Source organism: Somniosus microcephalus, chromosome 19, assembly GCF_052327205.1.
Source record: "Somniosus microcephalus isolate GS21.2 chromosome 19, FLI_Smic_1.0, whole genome shotgun sequence".
NCBI classification, from domain to species: Eukaryota; Metazoa; Chordata; class Chondrichthyes; order Squaliformes; family Somniosidae; genus Somniosus; species Somniosus microcephalus.
In genome coordinates, this window is record NC_141005.1 from 40697676 (window position 1) to 40723298 (window position 25623).

Below are 25623 nucleotides of genomic sequence, written 5' to 3' on the forward strand. Positions count from 1 at the left end.
GCTGATCATCCAAATTCAGTACCCTGTCCCTGCCTTCTCCCCATATCCCTTGATCCCTTTAGCCTTAAGAAATATATCCAACTCCTTCTTGAATATATTTAATGAATTGGCCTCAACTGCCTTCTGTGGTAGAGAATTCCACAGGTTCACCACTCTCTGGGTGAAGAAATTCCTCCTCATCTCTGTCCTAAATGGCTTACCCCTTATCATTAGACTGTAACCCCTGGTTCTGGACTCCCCCGCCATCAGGAACATCCTTCCTGCATCTAGTCTGTCTAGTCCTGTTATTATTTTATAAGTTTCAATGAGATCCCCTCTCATTCTTTTAAACTCCAGTGAATATAGGCCCAATCGACCCAATCTCTCCTCATACGTCATTCCTGCCATCCCAAGTATCAGTCTGGTGAATCTTCGCTGCACTCCCTCCATGGCAAGAACATCCTTCCTCAGATAAGGTGACCAAAACTGCACACAATACTCAAGGTGTGGTCTCACCAAGGCCCTGTACAACTGCAGCAAGACATCCTTGTTCCTGTACTCGAACACTCTCGCTACGAAGGCTAACATACCATTTGCCTTCTTAACCGCCTGCTGCACCTGCATGCTTACCTTCAGCGACTGGTGCACAAGGACACCCAGGTCTCGTTGCACTTCCCCTTCTCCCAATCTATTGCCGTTCAGATAATAATCTGCCTTCCTGTTTTTGCCACCAAAGTGGATAACCTTGCATTTATCCACATTATACTGCATCTGCCATGCATCTGCCTAATCACCCAACCTGTCCAAATCATACTGGAGTTTCTCGGCATCCTCCTCACAGCACACACGCCCACCCAGCTTTGTGTTGTCTGCAAACTTGGAGATATTACATCTAGTTCCCTCGTCTAGATCATTAATTTAATATATATTGCGAATAGCTGGGGTCCTAGGACCGATCCCTGCGGTACCCCACTAGTCACTGCCTGCCACTCGGAAAAGGACCCGTTTATTCCAACTCTTTGCTTCCTGTCTGCCAACCAGTTCTCTATCCAAGTCAGTACCTTGCCCCCAATCCCATGTGCCTTAACTTTACACACTAATCTGTTATGCGGGACCTTATCGAAAGCCTTCTGAAAGTCCAAATATACCACATCCACTGGTTCTCCCTTATCTATTCTACCAGTTACATCCTCAAAAAATTCCAGTAGATTAGTGAAATAAAGAATAGATTTGCCTTTCTAATCTAGGCTTTATTAACTTAAAAATCCTGTAGCACATCTTCAACACCCAGTCCCAACTAAAGGCTGGAAAGAACTGAATTTAAAATGGCCACCACAAATCACATGATATCAACTACCAATGAGATTACAACATATATCCCAAGGCAGGAAACAAACAACCAATCATGATACTTCTTACTAAACATAAAGAATCACCACAATTAGTCAAGCACAATTTACCTTTTGTAAATCCATGTTGACTTTGTCTGATCCTGTCACTGTTTTCCAAGTGCTCTGCTATTACATCTTTTATAATGGACTCTAGCATTTCCCCCACTACCGATGTCAGGCTTACCGGTCTATAATTCCCCGTTTTCTCTCTACCACCTTTTTTGAATAGTGGGGTAACATTAGCTACCCTCCAATCCATCGGAACTGTTCCAGAGTCTATAGAATTTTGGAAGATGACCAGCAATGCATCTACTATTTCTAGGGCCACTTCCTTAAGTACCCTAGGATGTAGATTATCAGGCCCTGGGGATTCATCGGCCTTCAATCCCGTCAATTTCCCTAACACCATTTCCTTACAAATATTGATTTCATTCAGTTCCTCCCTCTCATTAGACCCTATGGTCCCCGACATTTCTGGGAGGTTATTTGTGTCCTCCTTTGTGAAGACAGAACCAAAGTATGTATTTAATTGGTCTGCCATTTCTTTATTCCCCATTATAAATTCCCCTGATTCTGACTGCAAGGGACCTACACTTAACTTCACCAATCTTTTTCTCTTCACATATCTATAGAAGCTTTTACAGTCAGTTTTTATGTTCCCTGAAAGCTTACTCTATTTCCCTCCTCTTAATTAATCCCTTTGTCCTCCTTTGCTGAATCCTAAACTGCTCCCAATCCTCAGGTTTACTGCTTTTTCTGGCCAATTTATATGTCCTCTCCTTGAATCTTATGCTATCCCTAATTTCCCTTGTTAGCCACGGTTGAGTCACCTTTTTGTTTTATTTTTATGCCAAACAGGGATGAACAAATTCTGTAGTTCATCCATGCGATCTTTAAATGTTTGCCATTGCCTATCCACCGTCAACCCTTTCAGTAGCATTCCCCAATCAATCCTACCCAACTCACGCCTCATACCATCATAGTGTCCTTTATTTAAATTCAGGACCCTAGTCTCTGAGTCAACTGCTTCACTTTCCTTCTTAATGAAAATTTCTGTCATATTATGATCGTTCTGCCCCAAGGGGCCTCGCACAACAAGATTGCTAATTATTCCTTTCTCATTACATAATACCCAGTCTAAGATGGCCTGATCTCTAGTTGGTTCCTCGACATATTGGCCCAGGAAACCATCCCGTATACACTCCAGGAATTCCTCCTCCACAGTATTGTTACTAATTTGGTTAGCCCAATCTAGATGTAGATTAAAGTCACCCATGATAACTGCTGTGCCCTTATTGCACGTGTCTCTAATTTCCCGTTTAATGCCATCCCCAACCTCCGCATTACTGTTTGGGGGTCTGTATACAACTCCCACTAACGGTTTCTGCCCCTTGGCATTTCTCAGCTCCACCCATACATCATCATCAGAGCTAATATCCTTCCTTACAATTATGTTAATCTCCTCTTTAACCAGCAATGCTACCCCACCTCCTTTTCCTTTTTGCCTGTCTTTCTTGAATATTGAATACCCCTGGATGTTGAGTTCCCAGCCTTGGTCACCCTAGAGCCATGTTTCCGTAATCCCAATCATATCATATCCGTTTACATCTATTTGCGCAGCTAATTCATCCACCTTATTACGAATGCTCTTCGCATTAAGACACAAAGCCTTCAAGCTTGTTTTTTTAATACTCTTAGACCTTTTAGAATTATTATTTACTGTGGCCATGTTTGATTTAAACCCTTGATTTCTCTGACTGCCACTTTTGCTTTTCTCCTTCCTGTCTTTTGCTTCTATCCTCGTTTCCCTTTCCTCTGTCTCCTTGCACAGGTTCCCAACCCCCTGTCATTTTAGTTTAAACCCTCCCCCACAGCACTAGCAAACATTCCCCCTAGGACATTGGTCCCGGTCCTGCCCAGGTGCAAACCATCCAGTTTGTACTGGTCCCACCTCTCCCAGAACCGGTTCCAATGTCCCAGGAATTTGAATCCCTCCCCCTTGCACCATTCCTCTAGCCATGTATTCATCTGAAATATCCTTCTATTTCTACTCTGACTAGCACGTGGCACTGGTAGCAATCCTGAGATTACTACCTTTGAGGTCCTTTTTTAAATTTACCTCCTAACTCCCTATATTCAGCTTTTAGGACCTCATCCCGGTTTTTACCTATATCGTTGGTACCTATATGCACCACGACAAACTGGCTGTTCACCCTCCCCTTCCAAAATGCTCTGCAGCCGCTCTGTGACATTCTTGATCCTTGCACCAGGGAGGCAACATACCATCCTGGAGTCTCGTTTGCGGCCGCAGAAACGCCTATCTATTCCCCTTACAATAGAATCCCCGATTACTATAGCTCTCCCACTCTTTTTCCTCCCATCCTGTGCAGCAGAACCACCCATGGTGCCAGGAAGTTGGCTGCTGCTGTCTTCCCTGGATAAGCCATCTCCCTCAACAATACCCAAATTGGTATATCTGTTTGAGAAGGGGATGGCCACAGGGGACCCCTGCACTACCTGCCTGCGCCTACTACTCTGCCTGGCGGTCACCCATTCCTTCCTGCCTGTGCCGCCTTTACCTGCGGTGTGACCAACTCATTAAACGTGCTATCCACGACGTCCTCAGCATCGCAAATGCTCCAGTATGTATCCATTCGCAGCTCTAGTGCCACAATGCGGTCTGCCAGTAGCTGCAGCTGGATACACTTCCTGCACACATGGTCATCAGGGACATAGGAAGTGTCCCCGATTTCCCACATAGTGCAGGAGGAGCATACCACGGCGCCGAGCTGTACTGCCATGACTTACCCTTTAATTAATTCAAATTAAATCAAATCAATCCCACCAATTACACTACAATTAAATGATATACTCAAGGGCTCTTGTTTACCAGCAGTCCCCGTTACACAACAGAGACCTTAGCAACTATAAACCACAAAATTTAATGTAGTTGATTTATATTTTTGCACGACATGTCTATTTTGGGTACCAATACTGATCAAATTGAAGATTCAGAAAAAAAAAATCAAATAAATAGCTGTGGGTTATTTGTTACAATGGAGTTAGACATTATTTATAAGGCTAAATATTACATAACGTAGCTACAAAACATGCACCAGCAGAGCTCCCATATTGTAATAGTATTACAGATACTAAGTCACAGTTTATTCCGTTAAACAACAACATTTGAATAAATTTTCCGTGGCTTCACTTGTCAAAGTGACCAGCTAGTTCCTGAACACTTAAAATCAGGTTTCACACTACGTATAGAGCAAAGACTAGTTCGTTTTTACTAGAAGCACAATATTCTCCATAAATGATGCAGACATTCTCTGTTGAAATACACAATGTTATACTGGTCATTTCATTCTTGGTACAATGTTATTAAGTGAAAATGTAGTTTGAAAAGGAAATGAAACGCTTTTCATCTTCATTTTAAAACAAATTCATAGCAGATTTTTTTCACTGAATTGGTCTATGATTTTTCTCTCTGGTTGTTGCATCTCCCAGGAGATTACATGGCTGTTGGTGGGTGGGGAGGGGCCATTGGGGATCATGTGCTCAGTTGCACCATGATAGTATGGGACAGGCTTGATGGACAAGCTGGTCTTTTCCTGTCTGTCATTTATATCACTTTACCTTTTTTTTTAAAGCTAGAGTAACATATTACTGTGACTGAAGGTAGGGAGGCCAGTGCATGCCTTAAAATGTTACAGCACTGCAGGAGAATGTAGTGCTGTATTAATACATCCTTAGCAGATGCTGTACACATCACATGCACCACTAATAGAATCATAGAATGGCTACAGCACGGAAGAAGGCCATTTGGTCCGTCGAGCCCGTGCCGATGGTAAGATGGTAGGAAAATGATTTTCTGGTGCAAAATACAGCATTAACTTAATTCTGCAGCTTCCCAGAAGACTCCGCATTCACATCCTGAAGCATTGCTCCTATACAATGAAAAATATTATACGAGAAATGTTTTTTTCTTTTGTTACCTATACTGAGTTTTGCAAATTCCTCTGGGCAATTCTTTTCCAGCCATTGTCTGCACTTGGTATACTGGGGCATGTATTCACAATACTGTAAGAAAGCACATGTATGTAAACATTGGAAGAACATAACTGAGAGTCTTTCTGTCTGCCACTGCAAGTCCAGAAGGAAGAATTATGTAAACAAGTAATCAATATTGGCTGAGTGACAGAAAATATACTGACAAATGTTGGTCTGCTATCAGTGTGGTCTGCCATCAGTGTGGTACATTAGACAGTGCCATATAACCCTGGGAAGAACCAATGGATGCTACAACTTATCACGAGGGTCAGAGTAGCAGATTATGCCAAAACTCAAATATGTAACAAATTAGGTCCTTGAGCTCATGTCCTGCCACTGCATCACCAGTTTGGTTCAAGCGTGGCTAAAGGGATTCAGAACGTATTGCACTTAACACCCAGAGTGCCATTTAAGTTCAGTTGGTTTTCATTTTTGATTATATGGTGTGGATTTATGGATTAAAAACTAGACTGAAAGAACGACATTTGAACTGCTGTAACATAGTTTTAGGGTGTTCTTTTTAATTTGCACTATGGTTAGGTAGAGGTTTTAAAATCACCACTCTCACTGATGATGTGTTCCAGAATTAAACATCTGGCCTAGTGTAACAAGAACTCAAAACTCAACTGGGATTTTGTTTGGTCTGGACACAAGATCAGACCAAACAAATAAAATATTGTATAGTGTATAGGACTCTTCTGAACATTCGTTATTAGCTTCCCCATTAATCCAGATTAGAAGCAGTGATGAAGGAAGAAACAGAGCAGCAAACAGCACAGTAAACCATCATTTAGTATAAAGCAATGAAAAATCACAACCTAATTGGGAATCCTGCTGTAACTTCTTATTCGCATTTATGGATGTTGACGTTTTAGTTAACCCCGCCCTCCCCTCACCGCTTAGTCAGTACAATTATTCCAAAATTTTGGAAATCTGCATGTCTTAAACAAATATCTGCCATCTCAGATTCAGTAGAGCGGAGGTATCGATGTTCTAAACAGTTATTAAGATTCCACACCACCTGGATGGCAGACCACATTACTACTCAATGGTGCAAGATTTAAAAGGCACATTGCTGACCCCTAGTGACAGAAAATAGGCAACGTAGCTTTTTGAGAAAGGTGGCCACAAGAAATACATCAGTGTAAATTAACATGGTAACAATGAGTTATGAATTAATGCAAGTATAATTGGAAAACTCCAACGGTTGCATTTCATGTATGCTAAAAGATATTAAATACATATGAATACATAGATTTTTCTTAACCAAATAGCTAAGACAGAAGGTAAAAAGGAAATAAAGTACTTTGTGGATGACTGAAGTCGTCAATTAAACCGCCTTTTCTCATGAGTGAAAAGCAAAATAAGTAAATGTGAATGTATAATTACTGAACTATTTTTATCTAAAACCAAAGAAATGTCACATAACAGTAATAAAATCAAAATTTAAGATTAAGAACAATGAAAAGCCATTAAGCCCAGCAAACCTATCCCTTTTAAAAGGCCAAGGCCAGCTACTCCTCTTCTCAACATATTAGTCAATCCCTTCTGTCCACAAATATATCCAATTGCCTCTTGGACCCATTTCTGCTGTCCGCTTCAATGGCCTTCCCTGATAATTTACTGCACAAACCTACTAGCTTTTCGGTCAAAAAGTTCATGACTTCCTAGATATTTTTTTAAAACTTGTATTCCTAGAAATCATTTAGATATTCACAGCATGGAGCGATGTAAATACTAGGATTCAACACTACTACAATTACACAAATAAAGTAGAGCAGGAATGAATAATCCATTGATTTGAAGCCTGCTCTTTTGGGGTACTCATCATGTGTCTTACTATGTAGCTTTGAATAAACTGATCACATGTGGAATCTGTAAAACCAGGAGACGTCTGCAGCTTGTTAATGAGAATGCACAAGCAATTTGTTAATGCAGCACTTATACATATAAAATTAAGTAAAAGAGCAAAGGATTATTTTTGGAACTGCTGTTCTCACTGCTTCTTTGAAGTAAGCATCTTGGTGAATTACAATAACAATTTCTAGTTTTCTCTCAAAACTAGGACATAGAATGAGGCCTGAAGCGGGACACCAGGAAATGTTATGTATTATTACACCTTTACGCACATTATTGTTACTGTTAAGTTTGGAGGCACAATTTTATACTTAAAATCAATTGGGACAAGAAGGCTTTGAAGATCTGAATTACATGCTGGCTAGAGTTTTGTTTTTGTGCACAAGACTGGATGTTGGGAAGAAGATGTGGAGGAAGAGATAGAGGAGGCCGAAGAGGTAGAGGTGGAGGTGAAAGAGGAGGAGGAGGAAGAAGAGGAAGGCAGATCAAAAAGGACACCCACATATTAAAATGATCATGTATTAATATTTCACCAATAAGACACCACATTCTAATTACTGGAGCTACTTTTTGAAGATAATGTTCAAGGTACGTTAAATCCACCTTTCTATATCTTTACTTTTAAGATATGGTATAAACAGAATATTTGATGCATATCCTACTCATGGCATTGACCATGACTTGAGTAATTTATCATGCCGGTCTCCATGATTGGGATATAAATCATATCTAATGGGTTGCCTTAAAATACCATCTATATATAATGAATCTTAGTTTGTTAACACTGAATACTTGTAAAGCTTAAATGTAGATAAGAGCACTTTGAATGATAACCACCATCTCCCCAAAATCTTGGCAAATAAAATTAAAGAGAAATTTGAAATTTGGTACAATTTCCCTTCTTCTGCGGAGACTCAATATTTCAAGTTCCCTACACTCAGAGAGCAGGTAAACATACATTAAACGGGAGGTCTGACTCACATCAATGAGTGTCTTCATTGATCCATTTTTTTTTTCTGGTCTTGAATGCTAATCTCTAAATATTCCAATCTTCAAATTCCTATCCTGGCTGTGTACACTAATACTCAGCTGGTACCAAATCTTCCTGGCAAGGATACCTTCAGACGTATATTCAAGCCTGAGTTATGAACTATCGAGTCATTCACTGATGGGTGTTGTAACTGACGTCAGCTGAATGATTCCCTAGTGAACCCAAGACTGAAAATAAGTCATTTCTACAAAGGAGAGGCTATTACACGAAGCATTAAATATCCCCAAGGGAGTAATGTTTTTTTTTTTTTAATGTATTTGTTAAGATGGGGGTGACTTCAAAGGTAATCCTTCCTATACTTACCTTTTCTTCCAAGTACTGCAGCTGTAGAGTACATTAACTGTAGAGTCCTATGTACTGACACCACCTAAATCAAGAGGAGCTCAAATATGACTCCATAAAAGATAAGTACCATATTTAATTCCAAAGTAGAAGTAAAGAGAAAAGGGATAAATTAAAGGGAAAAACAAAAAGGGGAGAAAGTAACCAGAAGATGTAAATACATTTGATGTAATTCATTGCACTTACCTCTGTTGGCAATGAACAGACTAGAAACAGGAAAAAAAAATACAATAGTAACTTTTCAGAACAATTAACAAAAATATAAGCATATTTTTCAGCCACAAAAACTTAATTTTATGAAATTTCAGAACAAGTATAATACAAAGATCTCAAAAGTCCTTGCGTACAATTAAAGCAATTAACTGAACAACTGATTTTAAAAAAAGCTGGGCATATTAAATAAAACTAGAAAATGCTGTAAATATACAGCAGCTTTATTAGCAAACGCAGTTTAAAGAAAAAAGCCTTCAACTCGAGGTATAATTCAGAGTCTGTACATGTAGAGTAAGTGATTTAGGAAGTCATTTTCCTGGATACTTCAATTTTCTTAAAAAGATAGATTTTTAATCTGTTTTCAGAATGGGTGCAATTCAAAGCTGTAAAAAGAGCTACTTCCCAACAGTGAAAACAGTCAATTTTGTGATCACTATGGGTGAGATTTTTTACCTGTTGACTATAAATGAGCAGAAAATCTAGCTCACATATTATACTGTTAACAAGTTATTTTATCTGCACTGAGCAACTTTGACTACACATTTTTCAGCTTCAGCATTAAGTACTTTTTTTTTTTAAATGACATACAAACATTAACTTCCTACTTAGAGCATCATCACATTCAATTCAACTGCTGGCATTTGATTCTATTTGGGGTTAAACTGTTGCCTACAATTTATTACTTGTGTAACTTTGCTTTAAGTTTTGGTCTTTAAGGCATTCAATATTTTTTCCATTTTGCTCCTCTTCCTATATACACGTATCTTCCTCCAGCCAACATAGCAAAACAGTCTGAGCTATGAACTCTACCATGGATCCTGTTGTGTGCGATCACAGTAATTGATGCAAATTGGAACTAGGTCACATTTTCATCTCCTGCCCTCTGACGTGAAACATTGCACTTCCACATATTACTTGACAATCTGACTAAATCCACTTAAAAAAAATACTTTCACAACAAATTGAAATCATCATCCATCTGCCATGCAGGACCACCTTTTAAAAAGGGAGCAAAATTCTGTGATTAAATAGTTCATATCTTCATCCATCTAATCAACCAACCCACATACTTCTATCTGGGAGGTGGCTGTCTGGGATGTTCTTTTTGGTGAGTGGAGTGACAGGTAAATTTAAGACACAAGCCCGCAATCTTGAGGGTTGCTGACAGGCTATTGAGCTATATAGAACACTAGTTTCCATTAGATGTAAAGAATAATGGGAGTAACATATTAGCAGAAGTGCAACTCTTTTATAAAAAAAAAAAAGGTACTGATAATATAAATGAAACCCAGAATATTTTATCCTGTAGTAATTTGTCACATCAAAATAACAAGGTTTCTCTAACTGCATTTGTACTATAGAGCAATCAGTACAAGTTATTTCTTTCTGACAAACTTACTTCCACAGTAGAGTACTTTTAATGGACATTGTGTCTTATTGCTGGCTGGTTTTGCTTCTCCTTTGTTTTCCGAGTTTGCGTTTTCAGTAGTGGCCATCTCATAAATCTAAAGACCAGGTGCAAGCAAAAGAATGAACAGCATTAAAAGTATTTCTTGATCCTAATCAAATATATTTTTAAATACAAGATTCATTAATGGAAGACACCTAAAAATGTAACTTGTGAACGGATCCAGAATCTGGCACTTTCTTGTTTCAGTCATTAAATATTCCCTCCTGCAAAAGGCTGTGGATGCTGGGTCAACTGAAATTTTTAAGACTTGGATCCATAGATTTTTGTTACGCAAGGGTATCAAGGGATATGGAGCAAAGGTGGATTAATTGAGTTGAGGTACAGATCAGCCATGATCTGACTGAATGGCAGAATCGGCTCGAGGGACTGAATGGCCTACTGCTATTCCTAGAAGTGGAAACCTGATGGCAGTTCACAGAACCCACAAAAATGTGGGCATCAAATATTGTTTCCAGCTTTATGCTCAGAAGTGCACTGGCAGCACCTCAAATATTACAGGACTTGCAAGAGGGTAATGCCAAACCAGGGTGAGGACAAAAATAGAAGAGAATGTTGCAGCAAAAGATTTATAAAAAGAATTTAGAATGCTTAGTTGTATAACCAGATACACAAGCATGACTGGAACTGAACTAGCACAGGGCAACTTAGAAAAGGACTTGGGAGTAACAATAGATAGATCACTTTCAGTGTCCAGACAATGTGGCAAAGCCAATTACACAAGGAAACAGAATGCTAGGATATATAGACAGAACTCACTGGCCAGACCACACTTAGAATACTGAGTTCAGCTTTGGTCACTTGGTTGCAAAAAGTATCTATTTGTATTAGAAATAATGCAGAAAAGATAAACAAAACTGATTGTAATGGGGATGAGCCATGAGAAAAGATTGGAGAAATTTCAGCTTTACAATCTGGAAAGGTGTTCGCTTCCACCTGGCTCACAGCACTGAGACTGCCCTGGTTAAAGTCATGAAGGCATCCGCTGTGATGGTGACTGTAGTGCATTATTCCTCCTGATCCTCTCTGCAGTATTTGATATAGTTGACAATGACATTCTCTTCCATCTCTCCTCCATTATCCAGCTCTGTGGGACTTTCCTCACCTGGTATCACTCCCATTTGTCTGAATGCAGTCAGTATATCTTCTGCAAAGGTTTCTCGCCGCCCCTTCACCGTTACCTCTAGAGTCCCGCCAGCATCTATCCTTGACTCCCTCCTCTTCCTCATCTACATGCTGTCCCTCAGTGACATAACCTACAGGGACAAGATCAACTTCCATGTGCTGTTGACACCCAACTCTACCTCTATATTACTTCACTTGACCCCACAACTGCATCTGTAATGTCAGATTACCTGTCTGACATCAGGTTGTGAATGAATCAAAATTTCTTTTAACTGAACGCCAAGACTGAAGGCATAATTTTCAGTCGCCACCATAAACTCCTTTTACTATTGACTCCATCCCCTTCCCTGGCCTGGCCACCTGCTCAGGCTGAAGCAAAGAGTGTGAACCCTGGCATCCAGTTAGACCAGGCCACAGCTTCAAACTGCCCCGTCACATCCATCACCAATACTGCTTGCTTCTAGCTCCACAATGTTGCCCATCAATGATGTTACCTTACTCCACTGCTACAGAAACTCTTATCTACGCCACGGTCACCTCGAGATTCGATTTCTCAAACGGTCTCCAAACTGGCTCCCCCATCCTCCACTCTCCATAAACTCCAACATTTCAAAACATAGTGCCTGTATCCTATACTGCCCTATGTCCCACTTGCTCATCACCATGTCTTCACTGACCTACATTGGCTACCTGTCCCCCAACATGTTAGTTTAAAATCCTGGTCCACTTCAATTTCCTCCATGGCCTTGCTGCACCCTATCTTTGCAATCATAAGAACATAAGAAGTAGGAGCAGGAGTAGGCCATACGGCCCCTCGGGCCTGCTCTGCCATTCAATAGGATCATGGCTGATCCGAACCTAGACTCACATCCACATCCCTGCCCGCTCCCCATAACCCTTAATTCCATTATCAGCTAGGAAACTGTCTATCTCCATTTCAAATTTATTTAATGTCGCAGCTTCCACAGCTCTCTGAGGTAGCAAATTCCATAGATTTACTACCCTCTGAGTGAAGAAGTTTCTCATCTCAGTTTTGAAAAAGATTATGCCCCCTAGTTCTAGTCTCACCCATCAGTGGAAACATCCTCCCCGCATCCACCCGATCAAGCCCCCTCACAATCTTATATGTTTCGATAAGATCGCCTCTCATTCTTCTGAATTCCAATGAGTAGAGGCCCAACCTACTCAACCTTTCCTCATAAGTCAACCCCCTCATCTCCGGAATCAACCGAGTGAACCTTCTCTGAATTGCCTCGAGAGCAAGTATATCTTTTCTTAAATATGGAAACCAAAACTGTACGCAGTATGCCAGGTGTGGCCTCACCAGTACCCTGTATAACTGAAGCAAGACTTCCCTGCTTTTATACTCCATCCCCCTTGCAATAAAAGCCAAGATTCCATTGGCCTTCCTGATCACCTGCTGTACCTGCATACTAACCTTCTGTGTTTCATGCACCAGGACCCCCAGATCCCTTTGTACTGTAGCACTTTGCAATTTCTTTCCATTTAGATAATAACTTGCTCTTTGATTTTTTCTGCTAAAGTGCATAACCTCACACTTTCCAACATTATATTCCATCTGCCAAATTTATGCCCTCTCACTTTTGCAGGTTATTTATGTCCTCCTCACTCACTGCTTTCCCTCCCATCTTTGTACCGTCGGCAAACCTGGATACGTTGCACTTGGTCCCCTCCTCCAAATTGTTAATATAGATTGTAAAGAGTTGGGGTCCCAGCACTGACCCCTGCGGAACACCATCAGTTACTGATTGCCAACCCGAGAATGAACCATTTATCCCAACTCTCTGTTTTCTGTTAGATAGCCAATCTTCCACCCATGCCAGTATATTACCCCCAATCCCGTGATTTTTTATCTTGTGCAGTAATCTTTTGTGTGGCACCTTGTCAAATGCCTTTTGGAAGTCCAAATACACCACATCCACTGGTTCCCCTTTATCCACCCTGTTTGTTACTTCCTCAAAGAATTCGAGCAAATTTGTCAAACATGACTTCCCCTTCATAAAACCATGCTGACTCTGTCCGATTAAATTATGCTTATCCAAATGTCCTGTTACTGCTTCCTTAATAATGGACTCCAACATTTTACCAACCACAGATGTTAGGCTAACTGGTCTATAGTTTCCAGCCTTTTGTCTACCTCCCTTTTTAAATAAGGGCGTTACATTAGCAGTTTTCCAATCTGCTGGGACCTTTCCTGAATCCAGGGAACCCATAGGAACAGGAGTAGGCCAGTTAGCCTCTCGCGCCGGTTCCACTATTCAATGAGATCATGGCTGATCTGCAACCTAACTCCATAAACCCGCCTTTGCCCCATAGCCCTTAATACCTTTGGTTAACAAAACTCTATCAATCTCAGATTTAAAATGAACTGACATAGCATCAATTGCTGTTTGCGGAGGAGAGTTCCAAACTTCAACCACCCCTTGTGTGTAGAAGTGTTTCATAACTTCACTCCTAAAAGACCTGGCTCTAATTTTTAGACTATGCCCCCAGTCCTAGACTGCAGAAATAGTTTAGAAACATAGAAGATAGGAGGAGTAGGCCATTTGGCCCTTCGAGCCTGTTCCGCCATTTAATGAGATCATGGCTGAGCATCCAAATTCAGTACCCTGTCCCTGCGACAGGTGGTGAGGGAACCAACAAGAGGGAAAAACCTACTTGATCTCGTCCTCACCAATCTACCTGTTGCAGATGCATCTGTCCATGACAGCATTGGTGGAAGTGACCACCGCACAGTCCTTGTGGAGACGAAGTCCCGTCTTCATGTTGAGGATACCCTCCACCGTGTTGTGGGGCACTACCACCATGCTAAATGGGACAGATTTCGAACAGATCTGGCAACTCAAAACTGGGCATCCATGAGGCGCTGTGGGCCATCAGCAGCAACAGAATTGTATTCAACCACAATCTGTAACCTCATGGCCCGGCATATCCCTCACTCTACCATTACCATCAAGCCGGGAGATCAACCCTGGTTTAACGAAGAGTGCAGGAGAATATACCGGGAACAGCACCAGGCATACCGAAAAATGAGGTGACAACCTGGTGAGGCTACAACACAGGACTACTTGCATGCCAAACAACGGAAGCAACATGCGATAGACAGAGCTAAGCGATCTCACAACCATCAGATCAAATCAAAGCTCTGCAGTCCTGCCACATCCAGTTGTGAGTGGTGGTGGACAATTAAACAGTTAACAGGAGGAGGCGGCTCCAAAAATATCCCCATCCTCAATGATGGTGGAGCCCAGCACGTGAGTGCAAAAGACAAGGCTGAAGCATTCGCAACTATCTTCAGCCAGAAGTGCCGAGTGGATGATCCATCTCGGCCTCCTCCTGAGGTCCCCAGCATCACAGATGCCAGTCTTCAGCCCATTCAATTCACTCCACGTGATGTCAAGAAACGGCTGAAGACACTGGATACTGCAAAGGCTATGGGCCCTGACAACATTCCGGCAATAGTACTGAAGACTTGTGCTCCAGAACTAGCTGCGCCCCTAGCCAAGCTGTTCCAGTACAGCTACAACACTGGCATCTACCCGGCAATGTGGAAAATTGCCCAAGTATGTCCTGTCTACAAAAAGCAGGACAAATCCGACCCGGCCAATTACCGTCCCATCAGTCTACTCTCAATCATCAGCAAAGTGATGGAAGGTGTCGTCGACAGTGCTATCAAGCGGCACTTACTCAGCAATAACCTGCTAACTGATGCCCAGTTTGGGTTCCGCCAGGGCCACTCAGCTCCTGACCTCATTACAGCCTTGGTCCAAACATGGACAAAAGAGCTGAACTCAAGAGGTGAGGTGAAAGTGACTGCCCTTGACATCAAGGCAGCATTTGATCGAGTGTGGCATCAAGGAGCCCTAGCAAAACTGAAGTCAATGGGAATCAAGGGGAAAACTCTCCATTGGTTGGAATCATACCTAGCACAAAGGAAGTTGGCTGTGGTTGTTGGAGGTCATTCATCTCAATCACATGACATCACTGCAGGAGTTCCTCAGGGCAGTGTCCTAGGCCCAACCATCTTCAGCTGTTTCATCAATGACCTTCCCTCTATCATAAGGTCAGAAGTGGGGATGTTCGCTGATGATTGCACACTGTTCAGCACCATTCGAGACTCGTCAGATACTGACGCAGTCCGTGTCCATATGCAGCAAGACCTGGACAACATTCAGACTTGGGCTGACAAGTGGCAAGTAACATTCGCACCACACAAGTGCCAGGCAATGACCATCTCCAACAAGCGAGACTCTAACCATCTCCCCTTGACATTCAATGGCATTACCATCGCTGAATCCCCCACTATCAACATCCTGGGGGTTACCATTGATCAGAAACTGAACTGGACCAGCCATATAAATACTGTGGCTACAAGAGCAGGCCAGAGGCTGGGCATTCTGCAGCGAGTGTCTCACCTCCTGACTCCCCAAAGCCTTTCCACCATCTACAAGGCACAAGTCAGGAGTGTGATGGAATACTCTCCACTTGCCTGGATGAGTGCAGCTCCAACAACACTCAAGAAGCTCGACACCATTCAGGATAAAGCAGCCTGCTTGATTGGCACTCCATCCGCCACCTTCAACATTCACTCCCTCCACCACCGGCGCACTGTGGCTGCAGTGTGTACCATCTACAAGATGCACTGCAGCAACTCGCCAAAGCTCCTTCAACAGCACCTTCCAAACCCGCGACCTCTACCACTTAGAAGGACAAGGGCAGCAGACGCATGGGAACATCACCACCTACAAGTTCCCCTCCAAGCCACACACCATCCTGACTTGGACCTGTATCACCGTTCCTTCACTGTTGCTGGGCCAAAATCCTGGAACTCCCTTCCTAACAGCATTGTGGGTGTACCTACACCATATGGACTGCTGTGGTTCAAGGCGGCGGCTCACCACCATCTTCTCAAGGGCAATTAGGGATGGGCGCTAAATGCAGGCCTTGCCAGCAACGCCCACATCCCATCAATGAATTTAAAAAAAAAAAAATCCCTCGATTCCCTTTAGCCTTAAGAAAGTTTCTCTCTATCTACCCCTTAATATCTTGAAAACTTTTATCAAATCACACCTGAATCTTCTAAGTTCCAGGGAAAACAACTCGAGTTTGTGTGGTGCCCAGAACTGCTCACAGCGCTCCAGGTGTGGTCTAACCAGGGCTTTGTATAGCTGTAGCATAACTTCTACAAGTTGTACTCTAGACCTCTAGATATAAAGGCCAGCATTTCATTAACCTTTTTGATTATTTTCTGTACCGGTCCATGACATTTTAATGATCTATGTACATGGACCCCCAAGTTTCTTTGAACCTCCACTGTTTCTAGCCTTTCATAATTTAGAAAGTACTCTGTTCTATCCTTTTTAGATACAAAATGGATGACCTCACATCTGCCTACACTGAAATCCATTTGCCACAATTTTGCCCATTTTCTTAATCTATTAATAACTCTTTGTAATTTTATGCTTCCAGCTACACGGCTTACAATGCCACCTATCTTTGTGTCATCGGCAAACTTGGATATGTGGCTCTCTATCCCATCATCCATAAATACGGTGAATAGTTGAGTCCCCAACACAGATCCTTACAGGACACCACTAGTCACATCCTGCAAATTAGAGTACCTGCCCATTATCCCTACTCTCTGTCTCCTGCTGCTCAACCAATTTCCTAACCAGGTCAATCATTTGCCTTCAATGCCATGAGCTTCAACTTCAGCCAACAGTCTCTTACGTGGGACTTTATCAAATGCCTTCTGGAAGTCCATATAAATAACATCCATATAGACATTCCTTGTCCACTACTTTAGTCACCTCTTCAAAAAATCTTCTTCAGCCTTACATTCCCACCTATATCATTCAGTCCTCCAACTCTGGCTTTTTGTGCTCTCTTTTCCCCCCCCCCCCCCCAATTGTTACAGCATTGGTGGTAGGGTCTTCAGATGCTTCTGCCCTCCTCTCAAACTCCCTGCCTAGCCCCTATCCCTCTCCACTTGTATCTCCACCTTTATAAACATTCTCAAAACCCATCTTTTCGGCAAAGCTTTTGATCACCTCTCCCAACTCTCACACCATGGCTCAGCATCCACTCTCTTATTCCTTTTATCTATTTTTTCTTCTCCCCCTAGGTTAGCACCGTAGAATGTTTTCTACATTAAAAGGCACTATATAAATGCAAGTTCTAGTTGCAAAAATTGATTTCATCAAGTATATAAAATATCAAAGAGTAGAAAGTAAACCAGATTATCACATCAAAACCAGGAAAGTAGGACCAAAGGATAGAAATAAAAACCATTGAAAATTAGCTTATCAGGAAAAGTTTATTTACACAGTGATAAATTTTTAGATAATCTATCAAGTGAGATAACAACAAAAACATTGGGGTATTCAAAATGCAATTATATATCATGTTAGAGTCGTTGCCGTACTAGAGGAAGGAGCTGAAAGGCTTTTTCTCATTCCTGACTTTTCCTATGTTCTAACTTTGAGGGTTCAATTAAAAAAGCAGTCTGGTGGTCTCCAAGACTATCAAAAAAATCTCCATTAGTGGGACTTCTTGCAATCAATACCCTTCACAAAAAAATCAAAGGCTTACAGTTTGCATTGCTTTTAATAAATTTTTCAAGTATGTTTTCACAGTGAGCTGATTATGTCAATAGGGAATCTCATTTCAATAAAAAGGACTTGCATTCATATAGCACCTTTCACATCCTTAGGATGTCCCAAAGCGCTTTACAGCCAATGAATTACTTTTGAAGTGTAGTTGATGTAATGTAGGAAACGCAGCAGCCAATTTGCTCACAGCAAGGCCCCACGAACAGCAATGTGATAATAACCAGATTATCTGTTTCAGTGAGTGTTGGTTGTGGGATAAATATTGCACAGGACACCGGGGAGAACTCCTTTGTTCGTCTTCGAAATAGTGTTGTGGGATCTTTTACGTTCACTTGAGGGGGCAGACGGGGCTTCGGTTTAACGTCACATCTGAAAGATGGCACCTCTGACAGTGCAGCACTCCCTCAGTACTGCACTGGAGTGTGAGCCTGGATTTTGTGCTCAAGTCTCTGGAGTGGGACTTGAACCCACAACCTATTGACCCATAGGCTGTTTGGAGTTGATGAAGATGGCTCATTGACCAAACTAACTTCAAATAAATTCTGTGCACATGAAAACATGTGGCAAACTACTTTGTTTGAGGAAGCAATGCATGTCATGTTATAGTGGCATGACCAAACTAACTTCAAATAAATTCTATGCACATGAAAACATGTGGCAAACTACTTTGTTTGAGGAAGCAATGCATGTCATGTTATAGTGGCATCATCTGCAAGTTTTTTTTAATTCATTCCTGGGATGTGGGCGTTGCTGGCAAGGCCTGCATTTATTGCCCATCCCTAATTGCCCTTCAGAAGGTGGTGGTGAGCCTCTTTCTTGAACCGCTGCAGTCCGTGTGGTGAAGGTACTCCCACAGTGCTGTTAGGGAGGGAGTTCCAGGATTTTGACCCAGCAACAATGAAGGAACAGCGATATACTTCCAAGTCAGGATGGTGTGTGACTTGTAGGTGGTGGTGTTCCCATGCGCCTGCTGCCCTTGTCCTTCTAGGTGGTAGAGGTCGTGGATTTGGGAGGTGCTGCCGAAGAAGCCTTGGCGAGTTGCTGTAGTGCATCTTGTAGCTAGTACACACTGCAGCCACGGTACGCCGGTGGTGGAGGGAGTGAACGTTTAAGGTGGTGGATGGGGTGCCAATCAAGCAGGCTGCTTTGTCTTGGATGGTGTTGAACTTCTTGAGTGTTGTTGGAGCTGCACTCATCCAGGCAAGTGGAGAGTAATCCATCACACTCCTGACTTGTGCCTTGTAGATGGTGGACAGGTTTTGGGGAGTCAGGAGGTGAGACACTCGCTGCAGAATACCCAGCCTCTGACCTGCTCTTGTTGCCACAGTATGTGTGTGGCTGGTCCAGTTAAGTGGCATAATTGTGTATTAATGCAATTATGGTGGCACAGTAAATAATGTAGATGGGAGCAGAAATTTGCAATGGGACATTGATAGATTAAGTGAGTGTGCAAAACTGTGGCAGATGGAGTTCAATGTGGGGAAGTGTGAAGTCATCCACTTTGGACCCAAGAAAGATAGATCAGAGTATTTTCTAAATGGCAAGAAGCTAGGAACTGTGGCGGAGCAGAGAGATTTAGGGGTCCAACGATATATCTCACTAAAAGACAGGTATATAAAAAAAATTTAAAAGGCGAATGGAATGTTGGCCTTTATCTCAAGCAGGTTGGAATACAAAAGGGTTGAAGTGATGTTACAGCTGTACAAAAGCTCTGGTTTGACCCCATCTGGAGTACTGCATTTAGTTCCGGGCACCACACCTCAGGAATATATTGGCCTCGGAGGGGTTACAGCACAGATTCACCAGAATGATACCGGGGCTAAAAGGGTTAAATTGAGGACAGGTTGCATAGATTGGGCTTGTATTCCCTTGAATATAAAAGATTAAAGGGGTGATTTAATTGTGGTGTTTAAGATGATTAAAGGATTTGATAGGGTAGAGAGAAGCTATTTTCTCTGGTGGGGGAATAGAGAACAAGGGGCCATAACCTTAAAATGAGAGCTAGGCCATTCAGGGGTGATGTCAGAAAGCACAAAGGGTAGTCTGGAACTCACTCCCCCAAAAAGCTGTTGAGGCTAGGTCAACTAAACATTTTAAAAACTGAGTGATAGATTTTTGTTAGGCAAGGGCATTAAGGATTATGGAACCAAGGCGGGTAGATGGAGTTAAAATACAGATCAGCCATGATCTAACTGAATGGTGGAACAGACTTGAGGGGCAGAATGGCCAACTCCTGTTCTTATGTTTCAATTTGCATCACTGTTGTATCCTCAACTTATTGGCAAATACTTTTTCATAGGGATAGAATAGTTTGAACCCTGCATCCCCAATCAAGATTTACATCATTAATATCTATATATAGACTTGCATTTATATTGCACCTTTCAAGTTCTAAGGGTATCCCAAAGCACATCACAGCCAATGAAGTACTTTTGAAGCGTAGTCACCATCATGTGGCAGCCAAATTTTGCACACAAACAGCATAGCAAATGAAATGAATGACCAGTTAGTTAATCTGGTTTTGGTGGTGATAATTAGGAGGGATTATTGCTCAGGACATCAGTAGAATTCGCTTGCTCTTCTTCAAATAGTGCCATGGGGTCTTTAAAGTTCACCAGACAACATCTCATCCTAAAGATGGTATCTCTGACAATGCCGCACTCTCTCATTACTGTACTTGAGTGTCAACCTAAATTATGTTCACAAATCCATACTAGGACTTGAACCCACAATCTTTTTTGAACCAAGCGGACACCAGAAGATGCTTCTAGATGTGTTCAGCAAGGCTCAGTTGGGAGCACTCTTGCTTCAAAGTCAGAAGTGCGCAGGTTTAAGCCCCACTACAAACTTGAGCATATAATCTAGGTGAACACAGCAGTGCGGTAATGAGGGAGTGCTGCATTGTCAGATGTTAAACCAAGGCCCCCATCAGCTTGCTCAAGTGGATGTAAAAGATCCCATGGCAAGATCTGAAGAGTGGGGAGTTCTCCTGGTGTCTCAGCCAAGATTTCTCTCTCAACCAACACCACCAAACAGATCATCTGGGCATTCATTCATTTATTGTTTGCGGGACCTAACGGAGTACAATTTGGCTGCTGCATTTGCCTACATAATAATAATGACTAAACAAAGTAATTAATTGATTGTAAAACCCATTATGACATCCTGAGGGTGTGATACAGTGCTATATAAATGCAAGCTCTATGTCCTGCCTGTTCAGATAGACCACACGTCAAATATGAGCACTCTGCCTGCCCCAGCCTGCAAAAAATTGACTTGTATTTAGGTCACACCCCCAGATTAAACCAATATTGTTTTAATAAAGCACAGCCTATTTGCAAGTTAATACAGTACCACAATCTGCTCATATTTGACCAGCTGCTTTGTTTTAGCAGACAGTTAGTTGATGAGAACATAAGAATTAGGAACTGGAGTAGGCCATTTGGCCCTTTGAGCCTGCTCCACCATTGAATAAGATCATGGCTGATCTTCAACCTCAACTCCACCTTCTCGCACTATCACCATATCCCTCGATTCTCTTGGTACCCAAATATCTATCGATCTCGGTCCTGAATATACTCAACGACTGAACAGCCACAGCTCTCAGGGGTAGAGAATTCCAAAGATTCACCACCTGCTATGACACTGCAAAGCTGCTGAGTGAACACATTACATGACTAGTCTAGTGGAACTCCAAAATAACCGGACATCTACCAGTAAAGGGGGCGGGGTCACAATCCTCCAATCATTTTGAGGTTAGCCAACATGGCTTTGGAAGTCCGTCTCCAGGGGGCCGTCTGGCCCGATTGCCTGCCTCCCTTTCGCGGCTATGTTCGCGCCTGGGTGGCCCTGGAGATGGAGCACGCGGTGTCCGCCGGCACGCTCGAGGCCTTCCGAGACAGGTGGGCGCCGCGGGGACTGCAGTGCATCATCTCCCCGGCCGATGTGATTTTGATTTAGGTCGATGGGCCTTGTTTGACGTTTTAATGACTTGCAGTTAGGTGGCACACAAAAAGAGAGGAGGTCTGTCTCCATTTCACTCTCAGGAACCTCAGTCACATGTCTCTGGCCTCCAGGTTCAGCCTGCAAGTCTGGGCAGTTCCCGACCCAGCCTTCAGACTAGATATGTTGGCATTCCCCAGTTCCTAGCTCAGTCCTTCTCCTGCCAAGTCAGTCAAACCTCAAGTTCGACCTCCCCTAGTTTCACCACTGCATCCACACACGCACATATTCCAGCAAGGCTCACTGGACTGTGATCGGGAGCTGGCCGATTTCCCTCCCCATCCCCTCACTAGGCCAGAGATCTGCTGGTTCAGCACAGATCAGGTGCCAAACATGGGATCTTCTGGTCTGTATAGGATAGTACCACAACATGGGTGTTAGAAACAATAGTTAAGATTTCAAATGAATTTATCAGCAAAAACGTCAGAACTGCAGCCATAATCTTCAACCTCTGCTCTATCCCTATCCTGCCGCGCTTTGCACTTAGCAAAGGATGGCAAAACGAAATGCCCTACAGTTAAACGAGGGTGGAGTGTGCTGACAGTCAGCTACAAGTCAGGGTGCATCTCACTTCAATGTTTTAGACTTATTTTACATATAGGAAAGGTGTATTTAAAATTTGAGTGGGATGTTGCAGGAATCTGTCTTGCATAATAAAATGCAGAAACTGAATAGTTGACCTGTGCACAAAATTATGTTACAGAACCATATATACCGCCAACCTATAAACCTATGCAAAACCTATAAAAATGACGTGAATGATGTCCAACAGCATATCTACAAAATACTCGATTTTGGGGGGGGGGAAAAGAGAGGAGAAATCAAATAAAATAATTCCAGGAATGGATGGCCTGATTAGCACCTTTGCCCGCCACGAGTGTTGGAACTAACACCTGTACAGCCCAGCCTTCCTCTCTTTCACAGTAAACTACACCAGCTCCATACCTTGCCGATTGTCACCAATGTCCAGTATAACCATGTAACGCCGACAATAGGTTGTTCACAGAGTGCTCGCACCGCCTCAATGAACCACTCGGCCACGGCGAACCCTGCGCACGTCTCCTGGGGCCTCCTCTCCCGCTGCCGCGGCGAGAGCACGAAGTGGGCAGCTGAATGCGGTGCCTGAACTCATTTCTATCATAGCGAAGCAAAATCTGTTTATCTGTGATGGTGTGTTCTTTATGGCATAAAGTACTACTCGGATAAAAAAAAGTGAATTACAGCAAGAATTTCTGGCGTGATTTCTTGCGGTTGCTGTGCAGGCGCGGGTGCCCGCGGCAGGCCCTCCTGTGCTGGTCGCTCGGACAATGGCGGCCGCTCACAGAGTGCGGCTCGAGTTCCCCACAGGCGGATGAAGCCGAGCCGGCGGAGCGGGCAGCCGCTGCTATGCAGGGTGCGAGTTCTTTCTAGTTTGGCACGGATACTTTCAGACTTTGCGCTGATTTTTTTTTTTTACATAGGATCACAATGGCTCCTTCCGTGAACTCCGCTGTCGCTCCATTGAAGGGGAGAGAGGGCAGCGGGATCACAATAAACAAACACACGTCTGGACGAGGAAGGCCGTTTGGCTGGTCTTAATTCACCCATCCAGGATATCCCTGCACTTCCCCCATTGCTGCAGATAGTTGTTTCTTAAACCATTCCAGGGCTTTCGCCTCCACCACTTTGCTCGGAAAGTCTATTCCAAGTGTCGATCATTCTCTGCATGAAGAAAAACCTCCTGATATCGGTCCTCAAGCTACCATTCACTAGTTTAAACCTGTGTCCCACTGTTCTACTTCCACTATTTTAGTACAGTAGTATTCCGGATCAATCTTTTCTATACCATTTTCTATCTATGTACCTCTAAAATCACCTCTCCAACTTCTCCAGTCTTTTCTAGAGTGCTGACACTAGAAATCAGTATTTATTATACTTTCCAGTTATGACTAAAAATTTCCCTTTTCAGTTTCCTAAATAAATTCTCTGATCTACTTACTGTCTGGTATGTTTAACTTTTCATGCTGTTTAAATGAAAGTCCCATTACATGGCTGAAAGTGTACCCAGTACAGTACTTATAGCCCTTAATATAAAGACAGTTGCTATTCTCTTGGTCTGTATATTCTGATAAACCTGCCAAGGCTTCAAATTCAACCTTTTGGTAATAATGGAGGTCTAGAATTAGACCAAAGCCCATTCTTTGTAAACCCTTTATTATACTGGCGATGATTACAACAAATAGGTGATCTAATTGTGGGGTGGGGGGGAATCAGGCGATGATATATTGAGAACTAATCTCAGGCAGTTGAATTGATCATTGAGTTAAATATTTCAGGTTTGAGAGCATGCTTGTGTAAGTTTCATGCTGTGCAGTACTGTCAGGTTTACCAGAGCATGTTTTATTTACTTTGCTGTGATGCTGGCGTTTGTAGTTAAGTCTATCAGAAAAGTTAATGACGAGTGGTTGCTAGTCAGAAGAGGAGCTTTCAATGCCAGCATAAGCCCAGCATGATAGCTGTGAGCTGATTGGCTGGCTGGTACTACTGTGGCATCATAACTGAAGTGATAACACATCATTTTATCATTACTGCATTTGTAAAATATCCCTGCATCATTCAGTCAAGGAATTGGTACTCGGTAAAATAATGGGACTCAAGGCGGATAAATCCCCTGGACCTGATGGCTTACATCCTAGGGTCTTGAGGGAAGTGGCGGTAGGGATTGTGGATGCATTGGTAATTTTCCAAAACTCCCTGGACTCAGCAAAGGTCCTGGCAGATTGGAAAACTGCTAATGTAACACCCTTATTTAAAAAGGGTAGTAGACAGAAGGCTGGAAACTATAGACCAGTTAGCTTAACATCTGTGGTTGGTAAAATTTTGGAGTCCATTATTAAGGAGACAGTAACGGGACATTTGGATAAACATAATTTAATAGGACAAAGTCAGCATGGTTTTATGAAGGGGAAGTCATGTTTGACAAATTTGCTTGAGTTCTTTGAGGACGTAACATACAGGGTGGATAAAGGGGAACCAGTGGACGTAGTGTATTTAGACTTCCAAAAGGCATTTGACAAGGTGCCACACAAAAGATTATTGCTCGAGATAAAAAATCACGGGATTGGGGGTAATGTTCTGGCATGGGTGGAGGATTGGTTATCTAACAGAAAGCAGAGAGTTGGGATAAATGGTTCATTCTCAGACTGGCAATCAGTAACTAGTGGTGTTCCGCATGGGTCAGTGCTGGGACCCCAACTCTTTACAATCTAAACGATTTGGAGGAGGGGACTGAGTGTAACATATCAAAATTTGCAGATGATACAAAGATGGGAGGGAAAGTAGTGAGTGAGGAGGACATAAAAAACCTGCAAAGGGACATAGACAGGCTAAGTAAGTGGGCAGAGATTTGGCAGATGGAATACAATACTGGAAAGTGTGAGGTTATGCACTTTGGCAGGAAAAATCATAGAGCAAGTTATTATCTTAATGGCAAGAAACTGGAAAGTACTGCAGTACAAAAGGATAAGAACA

General features: G+C 42.5%; 2 protein-coding genes across 3 annotated transcripts in view; one reads left to right on the plus strand and one right to left on the minus strand.

The window, feature by feature from the left end:
• The window catches only part of denr (density-regulated protein), a 51630-nt gene extending 28430 nt beyond the window's left edge, over positions 1-23200 (minus strand). Inside the window, exons 1-4 of the mRNA XM_085961682.1 lie at positions 23059-23200; positions 10286-10391; positions 8860-8879; positions 5369-5453 (exon numbers count right to left, since the gene is read on the minus strand). Of these exons, the coding sequence (XP_085817808.1) occupies positions 5369-5453; positions 8860-8879; positions 10286-10382 (202 nt within the window). The 5' untranslated portion in view covers positions 10383-10391; positions 23059-23200. The remainder of the gene's footprint in view (positions 1-5368; positions 5454-8859; positions 8880-10285; positions 10392-23058) is intronic.
• Positions 23201-23401: 201 nt separating this feature from the next.
• The window catches only part of ccdc62 (coiled-coil domain containing 62), a 46048-nt gene continuing 43826 nt past the window's right edge, over positions 23402-25623 (plus strand). The window contains exon 1 of one of the 2 annotated variants that reach the window (XM_085961680.1): positions 23402-23506. In XM_085961680.1, the coding sequence (XP_085817806.1) occupies positions 23465-23506 (42 nt within the window). In that variant the 5' untranslated portion in view covers positions 23402-23464. The remainder of the gene's footprint in view (positions 23507-25623) is intronic. The other variant, XM_085961681.1, reaches the window with a different exon arrangement.